This window comes from Schistocerca serialis, chromosome 3 (genome assembly GCF_023864345.2).
Source record: "Schistocerca serialis cubense isolate TAMUIC-IGC-003099 chromosome 3, iqSchSeri2.2, whole genome shotgun sequence".
Lineage (NCBI taxonomy): Eukaryota > Metazoa > Arthropoda > Insecta > Orthoptera > Acrididae > Schistocerca > Schistocerca serialis.
Window position 1 is genome coordinate 1,005,586,761 of NC_064640.1, and position 24,776 is coordinate 1,005,611,536.

General features: G+C 38.1%; 1 protein-coding gene across 3 annotated transcripts in view; it reads right to left on the reverse strand.

Annotated features, from left to right (window-relative positions):
- The window catches only part of LOC126471453 (uncharacterized), a 306,777-nt gene that overhangs the window by 63,358 nt on the left and 218,643 nt on the right, over positions 1-24,776 (reverse strand). For all 3 annotated transcript variants that reach the window (XM_050099642.1, XM_050099643.1, XM_050099644.1), the window contains one exon: positions 7,744-7,982. In XM_050099642.1, the coding sequence (XP_049955599.1) occupies positions 7,744-7,982 (239 nt within the window). The remainder of the gene's footprint in view (positions 1-7,743; positions 7,983-24,776) is intronic.

The following is a 24,776-nucleotide window of genomic DNA, read 5'->3' on the forward strand; positions in this document are numbered from 1 at the left end:
CCCATCCGAGTGCCAGCCCAGCCCGACAGCGCTTAACTTCGGTGATCTGACGGCACAATGCACCCACAACTACTCAGAACTCAGTTCCGACCACTATTGGCACTTGCAACATACTGAGGACATTGCACAGGTGCCGTTCGTGGTCAACCTGCAGTTTGGGCTAACATCTGCATTTCTCTCCAAAATTCGTTTCTCGTGGTGTTTCTATATTTTTGTCTGGTCTCTGTACTAGTTTAGAAATGTTAGTAATCTATCATTAGATTTAGATTTTTTATTACATTACGCCGTCCAGTCACAATATTTTATCCAAGCATAAAATATTGTTCTAATCGCAGCAGTTCGAAGAGACTTTTAGTTTCTGGTAGGGCAGGGTGAAGATTTATCTGCTTCCAAGGATATCCGTATCTATCACATATCTAGCACGCGGTTCAACAAAGCAAATCAAGTAACTACTTAATCTCTGTAACTGTTTTGTTCATGTAGCTCTTTTAAGCAGTTACTTAGTGTGGATTTTCTCCATAAGGGTGAACTGGACTGTCTGGCAAAATTTTTCATTTGGGCGGTTTGTCGCCACTGGAAATTCATAGTAAACTGGCGTAGGTTTCAGTACAACGAAAAATCAGCCAAAGTTGCAAATTTTACTTTTTTTTTACTCGCTCCGTGGCTAGTTTCGGGCCGGGACACATTTTCAAATCATCGTGACGTAGTCAAAAATGGTACTTCCGAAAATGGAAACAGTTTCAGCATGATGGAAGTTCGTGGCGAAGGTTCGTTAGGAATCTGATTTTTCGTTTATTATCGATTCAGAAGTTGGCAGCTAAATTCACACGTGGAGATTTTTGTCCGAAAGATGATCCATGTTAAAGACGTCATGAAATATTAGTTTCAGAAATTGAAACAAATATTTATATACTAGTGGAAACAGCACATCCTAACACATTTGATTTCACGAAACTTTAGTGACACATGGAAACATGGACAGGGTACACTGCTTGTATCTGACGATCGGTCATTAGGGATATGTGAAGTAAACGGCTTCATAGCTACATCAGAAGAAAGAGTGCGGTACATTTTACGTGAAGAATAAACTACAAGAATGTTTTGGTAAAATGGCTGTCCCATCTGTTAAACGCTGACCAGTGTAAATGGGAAAAACAAATTTTGTGCAAAATTTGGACCTTTCTTTAAAAAAAGAGGCAGATTTTGTAAGCCATTTTATTACTTTAGAAGAGACATGTGTCATCATTTCACACTAGAGACATTAAGTGGCGACTATCAGAATGATGGTTTGCCAGTAAGAAGCGTAAGTCTCTGGGATCCACCTTGTTCATCAGTTTTGGTATCCTTTGACCTTCACCTATTCTCATACCTAAAGAAACAAAGATGTTGAAAACTTTTAAGCCCATTCACATGAGTATTTTTCACATGCTCGAGAACCTAAATTCAGGAGTTAAATCACCTTACTCAAAATGTTGTACTTAAAAGAGGACTTCGTCGAAAAAAAGTGAATTTTTTACTTGGATTGACTGAGTGATCCATCGGTACTTGGTAGAATATTTTGTACATTATGAATGAAACACACACTACACTTGGCTTAATATTCTACAATATTTATTATTTGTTACACGAACCGGTTTTCGGCTGTTACGTGATGATCTGATACAAAGATAAGTATCCGGTGCAGTGAAATTTTGTTGCATCAAAGATTTTAAACTAATGCAAGTACAGAGTATCTCAATTTCCAGAGATGGAAATGTTAATGCTAGAATACGAATCAAACTAGCAACGGTATCTTAGTGTAAATGTGATGTAAGATTATTTAACTAAGATAAAACATGTGAGACATTAACTAATGAACTATAGACAAACTGCAACAGTTATACATTGAACAACATCACTGAACAATAAGATCTGGTGACATATTCCAAAGATGTGGCTGAAAAAAATAATCTTGTCTTTAATAGCTCATAAATTACAAACCGACAAGATACAGAAGTGATATTAAGCAGGTGAGTCATGCAGCTGTGATTATACAACGTAATTTTTTTTATGCAACAAGAGAAATTATAGTGACTGAAATAAAGGAAATGGAGTGTGAGTAAGAAGGGTAATTTACAACGTGCCCTGGATGGGATTATGAGTAGTATTTCTAGTTAGAAGTGGTGAGTATCAGAACTGTGTCTGGTTATTCAGTAGTAGACCTGTGTTGATAGACATATGTTCACTCATTTCCATAATTTTAAGACAGTTCATTTTCCTTCCTTTATGGGTATGATGTAATTCTTCGTGTTTCACCTTATAACTGTGGCGTTCTTTATGCAGGTGGTCTGCAAAAGCGGAGTGTCCTTTTCTAAGTTTCCAACTTGTGTGGTGTTCCTTCATGTGGGTATATATTACCCTGCCAGACTCACTTATACAGTATTTGCCACAGTTACAAGTAATTCTTTAAATTCCACTCTTTTCCAAAGCTGGAGTGCTGTGTTTCCATTTGAGTAAGAAGTGTCCAACATTGTTGTGCACATAAAATGATGTTTTACATTCCTTGATTTAAACTTTCTGGTTACATGGAGTGAGACTTTTCCTAAGTATGGAATTGTGCACCATTCATTGCCCTGTTGAGGTGGTGGGTTGAGGGCAGAGTAAAGAAGAGAGTACACCTGTTGTTTCTGATTTTTGTGCATTATGAAGTCCACTAAGGTTTGTTTGTTTGATACCGTTTAATTCCATTTGGAAGTTGGCTTCACTCATGGGGATGGGTTTGGGTGATGTATCATAGAATGAAAGCTATTATGTTTATGGGTCACTGGGTGTTGAGAATTGACTGGTATTACCTTATCCGTGGTGTTAGACTTCGTATAAATCTTGAAAGTATGAGTAAGGTCACTGATGTCTATAGTTAGATCTAAATATTCTATGCAGTTATCCCCAAACTCCATTCTAAATTTTGTACTGCTGTAAGATTATTTAATTAAGATAAAATATGTGATATATTAACTTAGGAACTATTTAATTTATGATTTATTAATGACAAGATTATTTTTTTCAGCCACATCTTTGGAAAGTGTCACCAAAGCTTATTGTTCAATTATGTTCTTCTATGTACAACTGTTGTAATTTGTCTGTACTTTATTAGTTAATGTGTTACATATTTTATCTTAGTAAAATAATCTTACATTGCACTTACAGTGAAATACCTGCCTTGTTTTATTCCTATTCTAACATTAACATTCTCATCTCTGGAAACAGAGATACCCTGTACATGCATTAGTTTAAAATCTTTGATCCAACGAAGTTTCCTGCACCACATACTTATATTTGTACCTGATGATGGCGCAACAGCCGAAAACTAGTTCGTGTAACTAAAATTTTTACTTGAAAAAGCACAATTTTGCACTTCTTGGCCGTGAAAAGTTTCACCTTTCCAACATAAATCTAATTTTTGGGGAACACCTGGCCGAATTTCATCTGTTATTTATTTATTGCAATGAAAGTAAGTTTTATTACAATGTATTTCATGCCAGAATTGTTTTATCTTCATGTACATGCTCACCACACAGCACAACTGCGATGTTAAATATTTGTCATTTAACATACATATGTATAAAACATGATGTATTATTAAAATAAAATAATTACAGGAACCACAACTTATGGAGTGTGCATAAAACATTGTTAACTGTATCAAATTCTACTTACGATTGACGCTTGGATAACCATAAATATCAAGTTATAAAACTGACAATATTTTATGGAAGCGCCATAGCTATTGTTTTCTGTAGTTGTGTTATTTAGCTTCTACGTTACGTTTTATGTGACCATATGTTAATTGAGGGAATACCTGAATAATACCTGCAAATACATATTGAATATAATGCAGCTGATCACATGTGTGCTGTGTGGTGCGTGGATACATGATGATAAGATAGTATTCTCACAAATTAGATTTTACAAACGTGAGATACACATCAAAATAAGATAATACATACGAAAATGCCCAAAAGCAAAGAAGACACACTGTTAAAAATACAGCTGTATAAAATATACTTTGATTGTAATAAATAAACCTAATTTTTTGTATGGCATTGAAAACTGTTTATTAAGTTGGTACGTAAGTTGGTAGCGTTTTCATTTTGCATGTTGTTATTCCGGTTGCCGTGGGTTTGTTTATCGATTGTCATTTTTCTTTGTAGTTCACTGTTGCTATTTGAATTCAAATATTGTCATTTTGTCATTTGTATATAGAGGGAGGGGAGGAGACGTGGAAGCTAGAAAATGGAGTGCCAAATGGAGAAATCGGAGCATTTCCGACGTATTCTTTTGTTTGAGTTCAATAGAGGCGTGACAGCAGCTGAGGCAGCTAGAAACATTGGCGCCTTGTATAAGGATAATGCCACTGGACAGAGCGCACTACGGAAATGGTTTTCTCGTTTTAAGGAGGATCTTTTTGACAGTAGTGGCTCTCTGCGTTCAGGAGGACTTTCAGGATTTGGTGAAGATCATTTAAACGCATTAATCCACAATGATCCAAGTCATTGTACTCGAGAGCTGGCAAATGTGATGCATTGTGATCATTTCACCACCGAGCCTGACTTCCGGAAAGCGTTTGACTCGGTGCCCCACTGCAGACTCCTAACTAAGGTACGAGCATATGGGATTGGTTCCCAAGTATGTGAGTGGCTCGATGACTTCTTAAGTAGTAGAACCCAGTACGTTGCCCTCGATGGTGAGTGTTCATCGGAGGTGAGGGTATCATCTGGAAAGTGTGGTAGGTCCGCTGTTGCTTTCTGTCTACATAAATGATCTTTTGGATAGGGTGGATAGCAATTTGCGGCTGTTTGCTGATGATGCTGTGATGTACGGGAAGGTGTCGTCGTTGAGTGACTGTAGGAGGATACAAGATGACTTGGACAGGATTTGTGATTGGTGTAAAGAATGGCAGCTAACTCTAAATATAGATAAATGTAAATTAATGCAGATGAATAGGAAAAAGAATCCCGTAATGTTTGAATTCTCCATTAGTAGTGTAGCGCTTGACACAGTCACGTCGTTTAAATATTTGGGCGTAACATTGCAGAGCGATATGAAGTGGGACAACCACGTAATGGTAGTTGTGGGGAAGGTGGATAGTCGTCTTCGGTTCATTGGTAGAATTTTGGGAAGATGTGGTTCATCTGTAAAGGAGACCACTTATAAAACACTAATACGACCTACTCTTGAGTACTGCTTGAGCGTTTGGGATCCCTATCAGGTCAGATTGAGGGAGGATATAGAAGCAATTCAGAGGCGGGCTGCTAGATTTGTTACTGGTAGGTTTGATCATCATGTGAGTGTTACGGAAATGCTTCAGGAACTCGGGTGGGAGTTTCTAGAGGAAAGGAGGCGTTCTTTTCGTGAATCGCTACTGAGGAAATTCAGAGAACCAGCGTTTGAGACTGACTGCAGTACAATTTTACTGCCGCCAACTTACATTTCGCGGAAAGACCACAAAGATAAGGTAAGAGAGATTAGGGCTCGTACAGAGGCATATAGGTAGTCATTTTTCCCTCGTTTTGTTTGGGAGTGGAACAGGGAGAGAAGATGCTAGTTGTGGTACGAGGTACCCTCCGCCCCGCACCGTATGGTGGATTACGGAATATGTATGTAGATGTAAATGTAGAGCGTCATGCAGTGGGGAAGGCTCAAAAATCGGGTGTATTGGTACCATATGTGGGACTCTGTTTGCTCCTCTTGAATTAGCTCGTAAAGAACACCGACCATTCCTACCCTGTATCGATACTGGGGGCGAGAAATAGTGTTTTTATGCTAACATAAGCAAAGGAAAGGAATGGTTGAGCTGTGCATCTGGTGGAACAGCGACGGGGTGGTGTACTGCGAATTGCTTTCCGGAGGTGTAACCATCACGGTTGGCATTTACTGTCAACAACTGAGACGTCTTGCATACGCAGTCTGAGAACAACGGCCAGGAAGACTGCGTGAAGTGATGTTACTCCACGATAACGCCCTCCTGCATTCTGCGAGACCCACCAAAAAGAAGAAAAAGCCACTATGCAGGAGTTGGGTTGGGAAGTACGAGGGCCGTTCTCAGAATATATTTATTGTTAGGAGTCAGAATGTATTGACGATATACATCAACATGGCTTGTCCACGTCCTATTTTTCAACGTAGTCTCCATCACGTTCTACGCCCGTACGCCAACGTTGTGGAAGAGCATGTATTCCCTACTGGTAAAAGCTATTGTACTGCAGGAGTAGCCATGTTTTCACTGCATGACTGACACTCTCGTCATCTTCAAAGTGTGTTCCCCGTAAAGAATCTTTAACCGGCCTATAGAGATGGAAGTCGGAGGGTGCCAGGTCTGGACTGTAGGGTGGATGTGGCAATTATGTCCAACCCAATTTGGTGAGGTATTCCCGAGTTCTCAGACGTGTGTGGGCGTGCATTACCGTGTTGTAGCAAGATTTCTGCTGGATCCTTGTCCGATCGAACACGTCGGAAACGGTTCTTGAGTTTATTCACTGTCTTCACGTATGCCTCTGAATTGATGGTTGACCCTCTTGGCATCACATCCACGAGAATGACGCCATCACAATCTCAGAAGACTGTCACCATGACTTTTCCGGCAGAGGAGGTTGTCTCGAATTTTTTCTTTTGTGGTGAATGAGGATGATGCTACTATATGGACTGGCTTTTGTTTCCGGCGCAAAGTGGTGCACCCAGCTTTCGTCATACGTAACGATCTGTGAGAGAAAGGCCTCTACGTAAGTCTCAAAACGCTCCAACAATTTAGATGAAATGGCCTGTCTTTAAATCTTGTAGTCCCCTGTGAGCACCTCTTTGAATATCCGAGGGCCTCGGTCACTGCAGACGCTCTTCTAATGCTGAGCGACAACTGTAGAGCCCATTGTCGAGTTGATCGGCACGAATAATGGCATCCGCGCCATTCAGCAAATCTGGAGCAGTGGCTGTGACAGAACGTCCCGCGGGTGGCTGACCATCGAGCTCTATTTCTGCATTTCCTGAGGGTGTAGCTTTCTTTACCCATCGCCCAAATGTACTCCTAACAACTGCTGAATCGCCATAACTGCACACAAACGTTTGTGGATGGTCACCACGGTTTCTTTTTCTGTACACAGGAATTCAATAACAGCACGCTGCTTGTAACGTGAGTCGTATGTAAACGCCATTTTTACACTGCACTACGGCTCTGCCATCTGCCAGATCGGTTCTAAACTTTACCGACGGACAGAACAAACATCAAATGTAAAGCACCAACAAGGACGTTTGTCTATGTATATTAATGGCATTTTTTAAATGTAGGGCATTACTTATTGAAGAACCATCGTAATTGCGCATCCCCTTCTTCACCTGATCTTGTGCCCTCAGATTTTCACCTTATCCGCTATCGAACAACTTCCAACGAACTTTCTTTCCGGATTAAAATGCCCTCCGATCATGGCTCGACGATGTATTCGCCTCAAAACCACGTCATTTATACAGTCACGGAATAGAAAAATAACTCCAGTGTTGTCAGACTGTCGTTAATAGTGAAGGAGAATATATTACTGGTGATTAAAGTGTTTATTAAACTTTTAGAATAACGCTACGAACTTACGTACCAACCCAATACATTGTGATAAACTGATTTTAGACTGTATGCATTTCCGTAACTGTCAGTACCTCTGCCGTGTATCACAAACCCTTCATCTCATTCGAGGCGGAAAGTGCAGGACGGCGTCGTCTTACCTGGGATGAAGCTCCATGCCGCGAAAGAACTCGTACATTATTGGCCGCGGGGGGTCGTCGGACTGGGCGCGACGTTTGCCGTCGATCAGAAGCCACAGGCACAGAGCCAGAGCTACCAGGTTGAGCGTCCCCACCAGCTCCGGATGTGACTGATGAATTGCGTCGGCGAGGTCCGGCCGTAAGGCCAGCAGGCACGAGAACGCCAGCAAGGTTGTCACGTAGTACGCTACGCCGTTGAGCTGGAACACATACCCGTCACAGCCCGTCACGTGTCGTACTAGTAGTTTTATTCATCTGCAGATAGATTTTACAGACATATCGGTCATATCGCGGTACTGCAATTTAAGAACAAAAAAACTAATTCGTGTGCAGGGTGTAACGGGACATCCTCCTCTAACATTACTTTTCCTCAACAGTAGTTGTCGATACCAGTATTATTTTTCGAATTTTGAACAGGTCAGTATTATCTCGGTTGCATTTGTCAAAACTTCCGTATGATTTTATACACAATATGTTATATTCCAAACTAACAGTTGTGAAAAGGAATTACTTTATTTTGGATGTTATTATCGACAAATACTAGTTCTGAATGTACAGTTAAAGTTATTTTTTTAGAAAAATTTGAAATTACGAATTATTTGGCACACTTAAAATATCTGTTAATAATTACGCAATCTAGTATTGTTTATTATGTTTATTTCTGGATTCATTTATGAAATAATAATCGAAATTGATAGAAATTCATTTGTCAAGAAAAATTGTAAACTCTTTGTTATGTGGTTATTACAGCAGAGTGAGTTAGTAGTAAGCATGCCTTTGATACGATCGGACGTAATTTTGTATTTTGGGCGAACAATGTAATTTCAGCTTTGTTAATATGAAAATTCAAAACACTGTATGATATACTAAAATGTGACAAAATGTATTAACGTGACAACAAAAATTTTGCAACAACGATCTTCAAAATTATTTAGATCAATTCAACCATGAAGACCTGAAATGTGAAAATTTCAGCTTCAGGACAAGAAGACCTGGAGCCATCTCTACACGAAAATTTTATTGTAATCTTCGTTTCTCTCAAATTTTTCATAAAAGACTTTGCTTATTGTGGACAATAGCTGGAATCAGGAAGGAGGTGGCAGATATAAGGGATATTCGTAAATACCTCCGAGACTCCAGAAGGTGACTGCGCGAAAACTTGGAGAGTTTGAGAAATATGATTGATATCAGTGGATAGAGCATCTCTCCAAGTTCCGAGCCGTGGTGTAATTGCACTAGGAGGGAGGCACGTCACTACACGTAGACAAGGCATCCGCCTTCAGACTGGTAAGCTAATTAACAGATTTCCAAAGCAGGCTGCTGACGCGCCTTCATGGGCAACTTGTGCCACTAACAGAGTTGTAACACTACCGCAGACTACCTTAGACTATTAGAAATATGGGTAGACAACGGTAGCTTTCCTAGTAGCTTTGTTCAGTTAAGGTCGTACCCGTGTTACTTCTACGTTAGGTGTGTTACATACTCATCGGGCATCAGCTAATAACGATCGCTTTCTTTTCATCTGCGATCACTGTCTTACTAGATTCTCCTAATACCAGAAGCGGAAAACCATCTAGAAACTGAGTGAGGGATATATAAATGGCTACGTAACATACATTTTTGTTCTACATAGTTATCCTCTTGTCACTTAAAAATAAACAGTATTTATAGCAAAACTAAACTTCTCAATGTTTAATTCAGATTTTATTCCAAAAATGTTGATTTGTAACTTTAAACAAAGAGATATTGTAAGAAAGATAAAGAAAGAATACAGATTTTTCCACAACAAAAAGGTAAAATTAAGGAAACTGCAAAACAAAAAATTTATCAAACATGGCTTCAATACTTCGTCGAACTTACATAAAACATGTTCTGTTATTCATGTACAACGTTCGCATTTATCAGTAATAATAGGAAACTCTTGCCTTTGATCATGATAAATTGCTTTCTGGGTACAAAATTACAACAATTATATATATCACTTGTACCAAAAATAATTGCTTTGATTATATAAAAGCACAGAAGTTACACGATCAGCTAACTTCTACTACTTACGAAATGCAATTTTTTAGTGTGTAAGGAATTAAAATACACAACAGATTAACATTCAATGATGCGCTATTCTAATTATGCGCAACTCAAACAAACAAAGAAACAAACAAAAATGGTCGTCACCCAGTTTCTCTCTTACGCATTCATTCATGTTCCTTTCCCTACCACTGCTTCCAATTCTGTCGATAATCCTACCATTTACTACGTCACTTAAGCAGTGTACCACAGCTCCTGAACCGTAGTTTTGTTACAGCGCAACTCCAACGCCTTCAATGAACTGCGTGTGTATCGATGCTAGCCGCATACTGAGCATCTGTAGTGTGAGTCACATACTGAGCGTCTGTAATGTGAGTCAAAACCTTGGTGAGGTGCTTCCTCCACTCATATGTGTCAGTTTTCTGTTTATCTGCATTTTCGCGCAATCATTTTCTGAAACCCCAGAGGTACTTGCGAACAATCCTATACAGGCAGTTACATGCTTACAGATCAAGTTTGATGACAACGGGACAGTTATTCGGCCGTTGTTTTATAGTAGGAACCATCCCTCTATTTGCATAAAATAGAAAGACCTTAAGTACAAACGAAGCAGCACGTCCACTTTTAAAATCATTTGGAGCACTGAAGAACAATCGTAAAAGCGATTTATTTTGAGTGTTTCTGACGTGTCACACCAGTTCTATTTTCCAAAAGTGGTACGTTTGAGTTTTATGAAACGAATATCTTTTAGAAAATTTAAAATGGACAAACTGAATGATGGACATCTTAATCCCTGAAATCTGCTTATAAACGGATGGAATGCTGTCAACTACAGTATTTGAACTGAGATCGTCGTATACATCTATATCTACATGGATACTCTACAAATCACATTTAAGTGCCTGGCAGAGGGTTCATCGAATCGCCTTCACAATAATTTTCTATTATTCCAATCTCGTACACCGTGAAGAAAAAACCAACACCTATAGCTTCCCGTGCGAACTCTGATTTACCTTATTTTATTATAATGATCGTTTCTCTCTATGTAAGTCAGTGTCAACAAAATATTTTCGCATTCGGAGAAGATATTTCGTGATTGAAATTTCGTGAAAAGATTCCGCCGCAACGAAAACCGCCTTTGTTTTAATTATTTCCACTTCAAATCCAGTTCATTTCAGTGACAATCTCTCCCCTATTTCGCGATAATACAGAACGTGCTGCCCTTCTTTGAACTTTCTCGATGTACTCCGTCAATTCCATCTGGTAAGGGTCCCACACGGCGCAGCAGTATTCTAAAAGAGGACGGACAAGCGTAGTGGAGCCAGTCTCTTTATTAGATCTGTTACATTTTCGAAGTGTCCTGTCAATGAAACGCAGTCCTTGGTTAGCCTTCCCCACAACATTTTCCATGTGTTCCTTCCAATTTAAGTTGTTCGTAATTATAATTCCTGGGTATTTAGTTGAATTTACAGCCTTTAGATTCGACTGATTTATGGTGTAAGCTAAGTTCAGCGGATTCCTTTTACCACTCGTGTGGATGACCTCACATTTTTTGTTATTTAGGGTCAATTGCCAATTTTTACACATACAGATATCTTTTCTAAATTGTTTTCCAATTTGTTTTGATCTTCTGATGACGTTACTAGGCGATAAACTACAGCCACATCTGCAAACAACCTAAAACGGCTGCTCAGATTGTTCCATAAATCGTTTATATAGATAAGGAACAGCAAAGGGCCTATAATACTGCCTTGCGGGACGCCAGAAACCACATCTGTTTTACTCGATGACTTTCCGTCAATTACTACGAACTGTAACCCCTATGACAGGAAATCACAATCCAGTCACAAAACTGAGACGATATTCCATGAGCACGCAACTTCACTACAAGTCGCTTGTATGGTCAATGTCAAAAGTCTTCTGGAAATCTAGAAACACGGAATAAATTTGAAATTCCTTGTCAATACCAGTCAACACTTCGTGTTTCACAAGAACGATGTTTTCTAAATCCGTATTGACTGTGTGTCAATAGACCGTTCTCTTCGAGGTAATTCATAACGTTCGAACACAATATATGTTCCAAAATCATACTGCATATTGACATTAATGATATGGGCTTGTAATTTAGTGGATTACTCCTACTACCTTTCTTGAATATTGGTGTGACCTGCGCAACTTTCTACTCTGGATACAGATCTTTCGTCGAGCGAACGGTTGTATGTGATCGTTAAGTGTGGAGCTATTGCATCAGCATACTCTAAAGGAACCTAACTGGTATACAGTCTGGACCGGAAGACTTGCTTTTGTTAACTGATTTAAATTGCTGCAATACTCCGAGGAGATGAGCGTACAAACCTAATATCGTTGACCAGAGCTTTCTGACCAATATTACGATATATTCTACTGACTCGGTGATATAATCAGAACATTCCCATTTGCACTTACTGGACAACGTGTAAAGGAAAACAAAACAAATTTTGGAGAATAGGGGATGAGCTTAAAACATTTTTAACGACGCAGTAAGGAAGAAGCTTTCTTGCTCTACTTATTTTAAATAAATGCATTTTCATGACAGTAGCAAAAAACTTACATCTAATGAATTATGCATGATTTATTTGTTTGGAACACATTTACGAAGTTCGTGATACGCCTTGTTCCTTTGTGGAAGATGTATTTAAAATTAAATTTTCCTAGTCCGTGAATTGGGAGGAAAAGAGTAATTTTGTACCATCATCTCGTTTGATATTTTCAAGTTGATTTCGTTTCATTATTTTTCACTCCAACGAAATGGCTCCGTCCCAACACACTAAAACGCATGTTGGATGAAGTAAAGCTCAAATTCCAGTCTCGTCATCAAGACTTAGATTTTCCGTGGTTTCTCTAAATGACTTATGACAATCTCCGGGACGATTTCAGTTTTCTTCATCATCCATGTCTAACCTCAACACGTGCTGCTGCTGTAATAGCCTTGTTGTTGACAGAATGCTAGCCTCATCTTCCTTTCCTTTTTGTTTCAGTGTCCTGCGGATTTAAGGAAATATGACGTCCATCATTCAATTCAACTTTAACGGTTTACCAAGAATATATTGTTCTCCCAAAAAAAAAAAAAAAAAAAAAAAAAAAGGATTTCTAACATTCTAACAAGTGATAGGTACATTATATCTGGCTGACCTTCAACATGACACTGAGGCCTGAAAAATGAATTTGTCTTAACCAGACCAAGGTTAGAGGTAATTACTTATTATTAATAACTAATTAATACTTTACATATAGCTACTTCATGAAACAATACTGTTTAAATAACAGTGAAGAGGAAAACAAAATTAAAATAAGTATGTAAAATAAAATCTATATGAATCAGACTAGTGCAGCATTTTACCCGAATAAAACTTTATAGCAATCATGTAGGAAGAAAGATCATCGATTTCGGAAAAATACAATTAGCTTTCTTTGGAAAGAGGGACCATAGATTTCTCAGACATACGTAAATCTACTAAACGAGGGATTCGAAAGTAGGTGTGTTTGTAGAACGAATCTTTAACTCTACAGTGGTATTTGGTTGAATGCATGCTCTGTGCCACCTAATTATCCCTTCACCCATGATCTAAAATACGCACCGTAGATACAACTTCCTTTAATAGTGACGGCAAGTTGTGACGGAAGGTGAGAGTGTTGTACAGACAAGTTGTTTCATACAGATTCAAACCTATAATAAGAATTTAATGGATTCAAAATCGGCAGGATTGTTGCCATAAAATTGGATGTAGATGTTCTAGCCACAGGTCAGGACATGCTTGACTACACCTCCAAAATTTTAAGCTTTTTTTTCTCCAACTTGTTGTCACCTGTCAGATCATTTGCGATGATTCATAGAATTTCTTCACAGCATACCTATCTCACTACATCAGTTTCCTTGCGCTTGGAACCTTGGTACCCACACGTCTTTTTATTTTTATTAGAACAGTAATGTAATGATGGGACTGTCTTCTATGGCGCAAAAACACGGCTCTCCTGTTTTCTACTCTCAAAAACAAAGAATTTCTCATCGACATCGTGGCTTTCGCTTAGTTCATCTGGGTATAGGATTTTCTGAAGAACTAGTAAATTCTGAGGCTTTTACTACGTTTATGTGAGGATGATCTCTGACGAGCAACTAACGTAAATAAGTGTGTGTGTTTGCTGTTGTAAAGAGAATTGGGTGAAACTATAAAAGGGGTGATTTTTTCCTGCTATTCAACATCGTCTTTCGATTAAGTTACAATCTTACAAAAATGTTAATCGGGCATGGAAAATTAATGTCTTGCTATCATCGGTTCAGACTAGCCCCAAGAGCTGCTTGTACATGCACATAGGGCGATCAAACAGTCGATGGGTGTAGCGTGATATTAATAATGAGAGAGACATACTTAGGAAGAGTATTACAGAAAAGGTAGGCCGATGCTCGTCGGTAAACTAGTTTAAGTAACGCTATACTCGAACGAAATTCACAAATTTTGTAATGTAATAATCTTCCAGATCATATGAATAACTATGTTACTTGAAGTTAAAAAAACATGTTTTACCTGAAAATCTTATATGGATCATATAGACGTTTACTATTACCAGTATAATTAATTGAATACTTTTCATCCATACTATTGCAGTTCGTTGTAATTAGACTCATCCTTTGAATACCTTGTACAAAAATTTATCCTAAATACGCAGTATTACAAATATTCTAACGGGACATGTTGCAAATAAATAAATAAAAATAAACTTTAGGTGACAGGACACCTTACACCGTACTACCCATCAAAATATCGTAGCTTATAGAAATGTATGATGGAAACGTGTGCAGAAGACGTGCAATGAGAGCTAATCTAGAAGAGTAGCCCATTAACATCAAAGAGGAAGAAGATACGTTGTACAGTAAATAAATGATGGATTAATGGGTACAGAATTCAAGTACCATATCAAGTAATGCCGTCCGCTATTTAGAAGACGAAGACGATGAAGAAGAAGAAGAAGCTAACAACCAATTTCGAAACTGAAAGAACTGAATACTGTATCAGAGCCGCAAGTTTTAGCAGCGCAGAATTTAAAAGCACTGAATTACAATACTTCGCATTTATAGAGACAATATATGTGGAGGTGTTGACATCTTGGAGAGCATTTCAGTTCTTTTAATATAGATATATGATTCTGAGACAAGCCGCCGTTAGAAGGGAAGGAAACAAATTTTCCCGACCCAGTATTGTATCCTGGCGTTCTAGATGACTATTGAGCGGATCCGCACTAGAGTAGCATGATCTTCCAGGATGGACCTTGTATGGATCTTGATGGACAAATGCGTCCCAATTAAGATCTTACCTAATCGTTAATGTATTTTATTTGTATCTGTAAAAGGCGTTTCCCTTTCATTCGTCCTAGCCGGCAAATATTTTTTGTGACACCACAAACACTCAAATATGCAACTTCACTGCACGCTGAGTAAATTTTTAACTCCTTTTTTATGACTGTAGAAGAGGAGCATGTCCAAATTAAACAGTCTTCATTCCTAAATTGAAACTATGTGATGACATTTGAGGGGAAGACAAGAAAATATGTTGACGGAACAAATATCATAAGGGAAATGGTTTGGTGAGATGAAAGATGTATAAAAAGGTTTTAACTTATCTGTTCAGCAGAACTTAGCCCTAGTATTATTAACTTTCTTACAGAATGATACCAGACTATACTGTAATTACAAAAGAACGTCAACTAATTAAGTATTATTGAATGTTTAAAGCTACAAACCATTGAAAGTTGAAAGTTCCTTAATAATCTGCCTGTTAATACAGACAGTACCCATGACCATACAGACATATGAAATGTTCTAGATCTGAAGAAACACATGGAACTAAAAGTTAATCATTGACCGAGCGAGGTGGTGCAGTGTTGTTTAGCAGTCTGGACTCGCATTCAAGGGTATTAAATCCTTGACCATGAAGTGTGATCAACATTAGTATTAACAAGGGACAAGTACTGTTTTACAAAGTAGACAGTTATGTGAAATTTTATGTAATATTTTGTGTGTGCAATTTAAACACTGTTGTACTGCCTGGCAGGCGTGGCCCCACCAGATATTAGAAGGAAAGTAGCGGCCAGGGAGGAAAGGACAAAGGCGTTGACCTCACCTGCCCACCCGCTGTACAAACACCAGCCAGCCCACCGTCGACTAAAATCTAGAAAAAGCTTCCTGCACACAGCAGAAAACATCGTCGGGACACCGCAGCAAACGAGGCTGGCAATGTGGCGAGAAGAAAACGCGCACCTCCGAGAATGGTTAGTCCCAAACGAAGAACTCCCTCCCGGCCATATGGAAGGATGGACGACATGGAAATCTCTTAATAGGCAGCGCTCTGGTGTCACACGATCCAAAGGGAATATGCGCAAATGGGGCCTCTCAAATGAACCGGCACTGTGTGACTGTGGACACACTCAAACCACCACCCACCTCACGTAGTGTGTGCTGTGCCCAAGCACCTGCACCAGGAAGGATTTAATGAATGCCAACCCGGAAGTGCTGGACGTGGCCACGTTCTGGTCCAAGACTTCATAAAATAAAAAAAAAACTGCTTGACCCTGCTTATACATCTGTATACTTTTATATTCTTCTTGTATTTGTTATATACTTGATATATATGTGTTAATCATTCTGATTTTATGTATGACGCTTCTGACACGATTAAATATAAAAAAACTGCAGCACTAAATAAATGATAGGCATCCCTTGAAATAAATGTACATGCTCTTTACTGAACAGTAAGGTCATATTTTCCTACAGCCACAAAAGTTGTTGCATCACTTCCTAAACTTAGCCACAACCGAGCGTAATCTTCGGCCGCGAGAGGGATATTAACTTTAGAATACGCAAGCTGAGCTACAGACCCCCACCATGTGTATCTCATGCTGAACATATCCAGCTACTGGGATCACGTGTATGGTCATGCTGTTACATCCAAGCCATCAGGGCATGGTTTTTAGAGCAGAGGAGTTGTAAATGGAATCCCCTGCAGGGGCGATTTTGACTGACTGTGACTGTGAAGGATCGTACTGAAACTGATAACGCACAGTGAATTAGCAGTAGCAGTGACTCTGTGACTTCAGTCCATTGGACAGTGACTTTCAGAGGTTTTACGGTGATTTAATTAATAATAATAGTAAAGAGCACAAGATCAGAGAGACCTGTGAACAGTAGAACACTGAATAAGTGTGAATCTCTAAACAATTTTTACTGGAAGTAATCTTGCCAATTTTTTTTCTGTAGCTCAGTATTATGTAACAGTGTTTATCAGTGGCTGTCAGTGTTTTGGAAATGTACACAATGGATGTGGAACGCTATGTATTATGAATTGAGTGCTATCTTAAAAATTGGTGCTATGAAAAAGAGGACTTTGAGATTTTATTTGCAACGCCTCGCATCAAGATGGCAACATTGCATCAAGCACGAGGCATCAAGCAGACGACAGCTGAAGCTTCGCAGCACGCCGAAAACCTTTGTATCTGGTGTAACAGCAGAGAGAAGCTCTTATGAGATGGAAAGTCATTACCTCATCCGACGAGGAGGGAGGCCTTCCACGTAACAGATGGCCAGACATGGTAAATTTTACGGTATGCCACTTTCATCTCTATTAAAAACCCACACCCACAGCTGGTAGAGCACCGGAACGCAACACAGTGCAGTCTACTGACAATCATGGGTCAGAAATGAGTATACTGCATGGAAGTGAACTCTCAACATCAGCAAACACTGTCGCTGTCGATAGTGAGGGTGAATTGTCAAGTGAGAGAATGGTAGTAAAAGTTACTGATAATTAAGATAGGATGATGAGGTTTCTCGGGGAATTATGGGTACCAACTGAAAATTCTTTTATAGAAAATAAGCGATAAACTGATATGCAAGCAAAAGATTCTTGAGAATAGCAAGCAGAATCTTAGAAAAACCAGAAGCAACTAAAAATTCCACTAAATAACTTATTTGTTCTATTAAACATAAATTACAAATTCAGGCGATTGCATTCGTACATTCAGCTGAAAATAACAGCAAAAAAACTTGATAATATAAAACTGGACAACTCTGCAACTTAGGTATTACCTTGTGACGTCAGTGCGCACAAACTTTTAATTCTTAATTACTATACCCTTCGTCAACATTCAACATATAGCTCTGCAGCATTGTCTTCTTGCATACTGCTGCAATTAATTATGGAAACTACAAATACCTGCATTACCCAAAAACTAGTCATCATGACATTTTGTCATTCAGGTGGACAAACGTGTCTGTAGGTTTCTTGGGAACGTTCACCTATTGCCAATAAATTCGAAGAACTCACTGACCGAGGGTACGTTGATATAAGTAAGTCACGTGCACAGGCCATACTGTATAAGAGTTAAATTTTAAGAAAGTGTTCTTCAGCCATTGGAAAGCGAAAAGTTATTTCCACAAATTAGGTGACAGTACACATACCTGCAGAAAAGGATGGTATTTCAAATGGTAGAAAACAAGTTTCATTAACAAAAATTTTCGAATTTTTTTCAGTTAAAAAACCAAGTTTTATTTCCCATGTTTAATTTGTTTCTAAATATAATATACAGTTGCTCAGAATACTGTGTTAAATATGTGATGACCTCGGTTTTCCTCATACCACTGATTCTGTAAGATGCACTGATGGCAGAGGACAAATGAGAAGTTGCTGAAGCGTATCAGCCTACTACTGAGATTCAGAAATACAATGTGAATGTGATACCAGTGGTAGATTCATGAACATAGAACAGCACAATAATACAAAACCCTTATGACAGGATTAAAGTAGGTAATGCAGTCCCATAGTTACCAATTCAAGGGGTAACAATAATCACTGCAATAGAAGCTAAAAGTAAGCTAATAAGAATACAGAAGACATGAGGATAACTTAAATAAAGCAGACAGTTATGATGATACCACATTTGTTCGAAAGGGTAATACTAGGCATGAACTGGTTAATAAAGAAAGGAATTAAGATAGACTTTACAAACATTAAACTCTATGTAAATCTGAATGCAAAAATGGGTACAGTAAAACAGAGAAAAAAGAATACATGGGTAAAAGTATAGACTGCGAGGGAAAGGTTTTTGTGAAATGCACCAGAGAAACAGGGTGAACTGATAACTGAAAATAGACATACAGGCGACGGTATATATGCTGAAACTACTCGCAACAACAAAATACAAGGTGTTTCAGAAATATCAGGTTTGGGTGCTACAGAAACAAAAGAGTTAAAGAACATTTCAAGTAAATAAAATAGAGTATTTTCACCTGAACTAGGATTAATGAAAAAGTACGTGTATAAACACAATGTTATACCTCATGATACTTCTAGAATGTGACAATATCATATCCTAATCTCAAAAAGGAAGGTGGCTGATAAAAACATTAAGAGAATGTTAGACTGGCCTGTAATCCAAAGATCAGAATACAGTTATTCCAGTCCAGTTGTGGTGGCCCCAAAAACGATGGACCAGTACAAATTACAATAGATGCAAGGACAATTTAAAAAAAAAATAATGCTACAAACAGATCAACCAGTGGCTCTTGAAGAACTTAGACAGAAATTTAATGATACAAAGGTGATATCGAGCATAAATTTAACAGCTATTTTCTGAAGTGTGCTGAGCTGATGGGTGTAGGAAATACACAGCCTTCATTAATAATCGGCAAAGTTACCACTTTTACCAATTCAGAGTATTACCATTGGGAGTGAAGACATCCACTGCACCCTTAATTTGTATGCTAGACACAGCATTGGGTGACGATTTACGAGGTAAGGTAACCATCTATCTAGATGACATACTCACAGCAACAAAAAATTGACATGACCACAGACGAATACTGGTATAAGTTATAGTGCCATTTGCAGCCAAAAGCAGTAGAGCACATTTTCAAAAATCAGAGTTTCAGAAAAGGGAAATTTAACGTCTAGGACATTTTATTTCAACTTCTAGAGTAAGACTGAATCCTGAGAAAACTGAAGCTGTCAGGATCTTTCGTGAACCCAATAACGAAAACAAATAAACATATTTCTTGGCCTCTGTGAATTTTATCGCCATTCATAACAAATCGGGTATTTAATGCCAAAGCATTGTTAGACTTAGTGAAAAATGATGCATCTTGGGTATGGACCAACCAGTGCAGTAAGCAATTTGAAGACATTAAGAAAGAAGCATGCACAACTATCACAATGTCGTACACTGATCAATCACAGAGTTTTTGTTTAGGAGAAGGCATATCTAAATATGAGATTAGTTCAGCATTTTTTAAGATCACAGCACAAAAAAGGAAAAAATCTGCTTTGCTAGCAGAAAATTAAAAAAATAGGAAATAAATTATTTGGTTGCAGAAAGATCAGCTTTTGTTATAGCATATATATATATAAATTAGAGTCACAGCCTTCTCCTCAGACTGCAAGCTAACACATTGAGAACTGAAAATATGGGTGTTAGAGTTACAGGAATATGGGTTTAAGGTTGTTTACAGATGAGGTTCAGAAAACAATATGACTGCTGCACTAGTAAGTTCCTATGGGCCCAAACTGCTGAGGTCATCGTCCTTTGTCTTACACACTACTTAATCTAACTTAAACTAACTTACACTAAGGACAACACACACACCCATTCCAGAGGCAGAACTCAAACCTTAGACTGGCAGAACCTCGCAACTGTGACAAGCCACCTAAGGTCACCCAGCTACCCCACGCAGCTTGCTGCATTGTCTAGGTTGCAATTTCATATGAATCACGTTACCATGAGTGACATCAAAGCAAAATAAATTAAGATTTTGTGTATGAAAGGCTTTAATTTACAGGACATCAAAAATGAATGTCAAAACATGCACAGAGAGCAAACTGAAATCTTAAAAATGGTGAAGCGAAGATGAGAGGACAAAAATGGAGTGAGAGTTAGAAAATATTATTTACTGCACAATAGCGTTTTGTATTGAAGAACCAATCATAAATCAAATGACTGGAATGTCTGCCAGCAAGAACAAAATGTAGACAAATTCATTTACATAAGTATCTCATTTATTGACTTTTGGGGTAAAGGAATGTACTGAAGAGCCCAGGGAAACTTTCATGTTTAATAAAGGTGGAAACATGTGACAAATATCAGAAAACTAACTTCTCAAATTTACATGCAAAAGGAGAACTCTATCTGATCATTCCTGATAACATTTTGGACAAGACTGTAGTTGATTTACATGACCCACTGCCAAAATCACAAAAGGGACTGATATATCTATTTCTAGTTTTAGACGTCTGTTTAAAATTTGTGAAACTATATACACAGAGAAAAAGCACAGGAGAGAGTTAGCTACTAAGACAAAAAATGGCTATATAAAAGGGGGACGTAAACTGGTACACCTCAGTTCCTCCCCAATATTTGGAAAGAAACATTGGATCATTTGGGATAATACCCATCCATATTTATTTATTTACACATCAAGTTCCATAGGACCAAACTGAGGAGCAAATCTCCAAGGTCATGGACCGTGTCAGTACATGAAATACAACATAAAAGGAATAGATAAAAGTAAAACGTTTATGATCCCGAAAAAAGTCAATCCGCAAGTTTAAGTAAACACAATCAACAATACAACAAGACTCAGTTTAATTTTTCAAGGAACTCATCGACAGAATGGAAGGAGGGAGGCAAGAGGGAACTCTTCGGTTTCGATTTTAAAGCGCGTGGATTACTGCCAAGATTTTTCAATTTGAATGGCAGCTTATCGAAAATGGATGCAGCAGTATACTGCACACCTTTCTGCACAAAGGTTAAGGAAGTCCGATCCAAATGCAGGTTTGAATTCTAATGAGTATTAACTGAGTGAAAGCTGCTTATTCTTGGGTATAAGTTAATATTGTTAACAACAAATAACAGTAAGAATATATATATATATATATATATATATATATATATATATATATATATATATATATATATATATATATATATATTGGGAGGCCAATGTCAAAATACCCAGACTCGTGAATAGGGGTCGACAAGAGGTTCCTGAACTTACACCAGTTATTGCCCGAACCGCCCGTTTCTGAGCCAAAAATATCCTTTTAGAATGGGAAGAGTTGCCCCAAAAATAATACCATACGTCATAAGCGAATGAAAATAAGCAAAGTAGACTAATTTCCACGTCGAACAATCACTCACTTCTGATACCGTTTGAATAGTAAAAATGGCAGCATTCAGTCTTTCATCAATTTCCTGAATGTGGGCTTTCCACGGCACTTTACTATCTATCTGAACACCTAGAAATCTGAACTGTTCAGTTTCACTAATCGTATGCCAATTCTGAATTCTGTGAAATTAAAACGGCAGGTTTTGTTGAACTTTGTGTTAGAAACTGTAAAAAATGAGTCTTACTGTGATTTAACGTTAGTTTATTTTATACAAGCCATGAACTTAGGTCATGAACTGCACTATTTGAAACTGAGCCAATGTTCCACACAATATCCTTTACTGCCGAGCTAGTGTCATCAGCAAACAGAAATATTTCAGAGTTACCTGTAATACTAGAGAGCATATCATTTACATAAATAGGTAACAGGAGTGGGCCCAACACTGATCCCTGGGGCAAACACCTCCCCCCCCCCCCCCCCCCCAGCTTGACCTTACTCCACTCAGACCATACATCACAGCCATTCTCAACACTATGAATAACGAATTTTTGCTATATGTTGGTAAAGTAAAAGGTGAACCAATTGTGAGCTACTCACAGTATTCCGTAAAGGTCCAACTTCTGGAGCAATATTTTGTGATCAATACAATCAAATGCCTTAGTTAAATTAAAAAATACACCTAGCTTTCGAAACCTTTTGTTTAACCTATCCAGTACCTCACAGAGAAAAGATAATATAGCATTTCCAGTTTTTAAACGACTTGTAAAGCCGAACTGTACATTAGATAGCAAATTGTGTGATATAAAATGATCAATTATCCTTACATACACATCCTTTTCAATAACTTTAGCCAACACTGATGGCATAGAAATAGATCTAAAATTATCTACATTATCCCTTTCTCCCATTTATAAAGCGGCTTTCCTACTGAATACTTTCATTGTTCAAGAAATTGACCATTCCTAAAGGAAAAATTACAAATATGGCTAAATACAGGGCTAACATGTGCAGTACAGTAGTTTAATACTCTGCTACGCGTTCCATCATATCCATGAGAGTCCTTAGTCTCCAGTGATATAATTATTGACTCAGCCTCCCCCTTGCCTGTATCACAGAGGAGTATTTGAGACATCAATCTCAGAATGGCAGTTGCCAAGAAAGTTATATGATTTATTGGAGAAACTAAAATTTTATTTAATTCACCAGCAATGCTCATAAAATGATTGTTAAATATTGTACATATATCTGATTTATCAGTAACAGAAATATTTTTACTACAAACTGACTTTATATTGTCAACCTTGTGCTGCTGACCAGACACTTCCTTCACAACTGACCATATAGTTATAATTTTATCGTGTGAATTAGCTATTCTATTTGCATACCACATACTCTTAGCCTTCCTTATAACATTTTGAAGCACCTTACAATAATATTTGTAATGGGCTACTGTAATTGATTCTGACTACTTCTAACATTTTGATATAATTCCCACTTTGTTCTACATGATATCCTTATCCCACTAGTTAGCTACCTGGTGTGCCTATTACTGCTAGTACCCCATTTGGAACATTCTAATGAAAAGAAACTCTCAAAGAACATGAGAAATGTGTTAAGGAAAGCATTATGTTTATTATCTATGTTATCAACACCATACACATCCTGCCACCCTTGTTCCATGACAAAGTTTAAAAAACTCTCTATTTCTGTTGGATTAACTTTCCTACATAATTTGTAATTACATCTGACATTTGTTTGAGTACAAATGCCCTTTAGTGTGAAAATTTGTGTATCATGGTCTGAAAGGCCATTCACCCTTTTACTAACAGACTGCCTATCTAGTAATGAAGAATGAACAAAAATATTGTCTATGGCTGTGCTACTGTTCACCTGCACCTTAGCTAGAAAAAACTCAGTCTTCAACAGATCATATGAATTTAGGAGATCTACCAACATCCTTTTCCTTGCACCATCATATACAAAATTTGTATTGAAGACACCACATACAACTAATTTCAGGTACTTCCTACAAAGTGAATCAAGAACCCTCTCTAGATTGAGTAGAAATGCTCTGAAGTCAGAATCAGGGGACCTATAAACAACAAAAATTAGAAGTTTAGTTTCACTAAATTCACTTGCCAACATTCAAATATCTGTTCAGTGCAGTGCTGTGATACTTCTATGGACTCCAATGGAATACTGATTTTTACGTACATAGCCACTCCTCCACCCCACGAGGAACTCCTTGAGAAACAGCCAGCTAATCTGTATCCTGTTAAAGGAAGCCTCTGAATTGCCCAATTGGTTAAATGGTGCTCCAATATACCAATAATTTCAGAGTCAACATCTATAAGCAGTTGACTAACTTTATTTCTAATACCTCTTATATTTTGATGAAATATTCTAATTCCTTTTCTACTTGGAAACATGACGTCCTCTGAATGGTGAGCCCTGAGTTAGAGGGACTTCCTTTAAGCAGGTATAACAATCAGCTGACTTCAGTCTAAAAGAAGGTGCAACTCTAACACCAACTACTACAGGAATTTTTCCATGAGTGATCCCACCACCACCCACAACACTGTCACCTATAAGCTTAGCGAGCCTCCACTTCCGATACCTATTGAGGTGCAGGCCATGCCTAGTGAAACCCGATCTACTGATAGACCAAACTGGAACCACTGGATTGTGACCCATGCCCTCTGCCATCAGCGCCCTCTCCAGCCCCATGTTAATGCACCTAACAGCCACATTAAGATGAGGCCGATCATGACGCTGAAA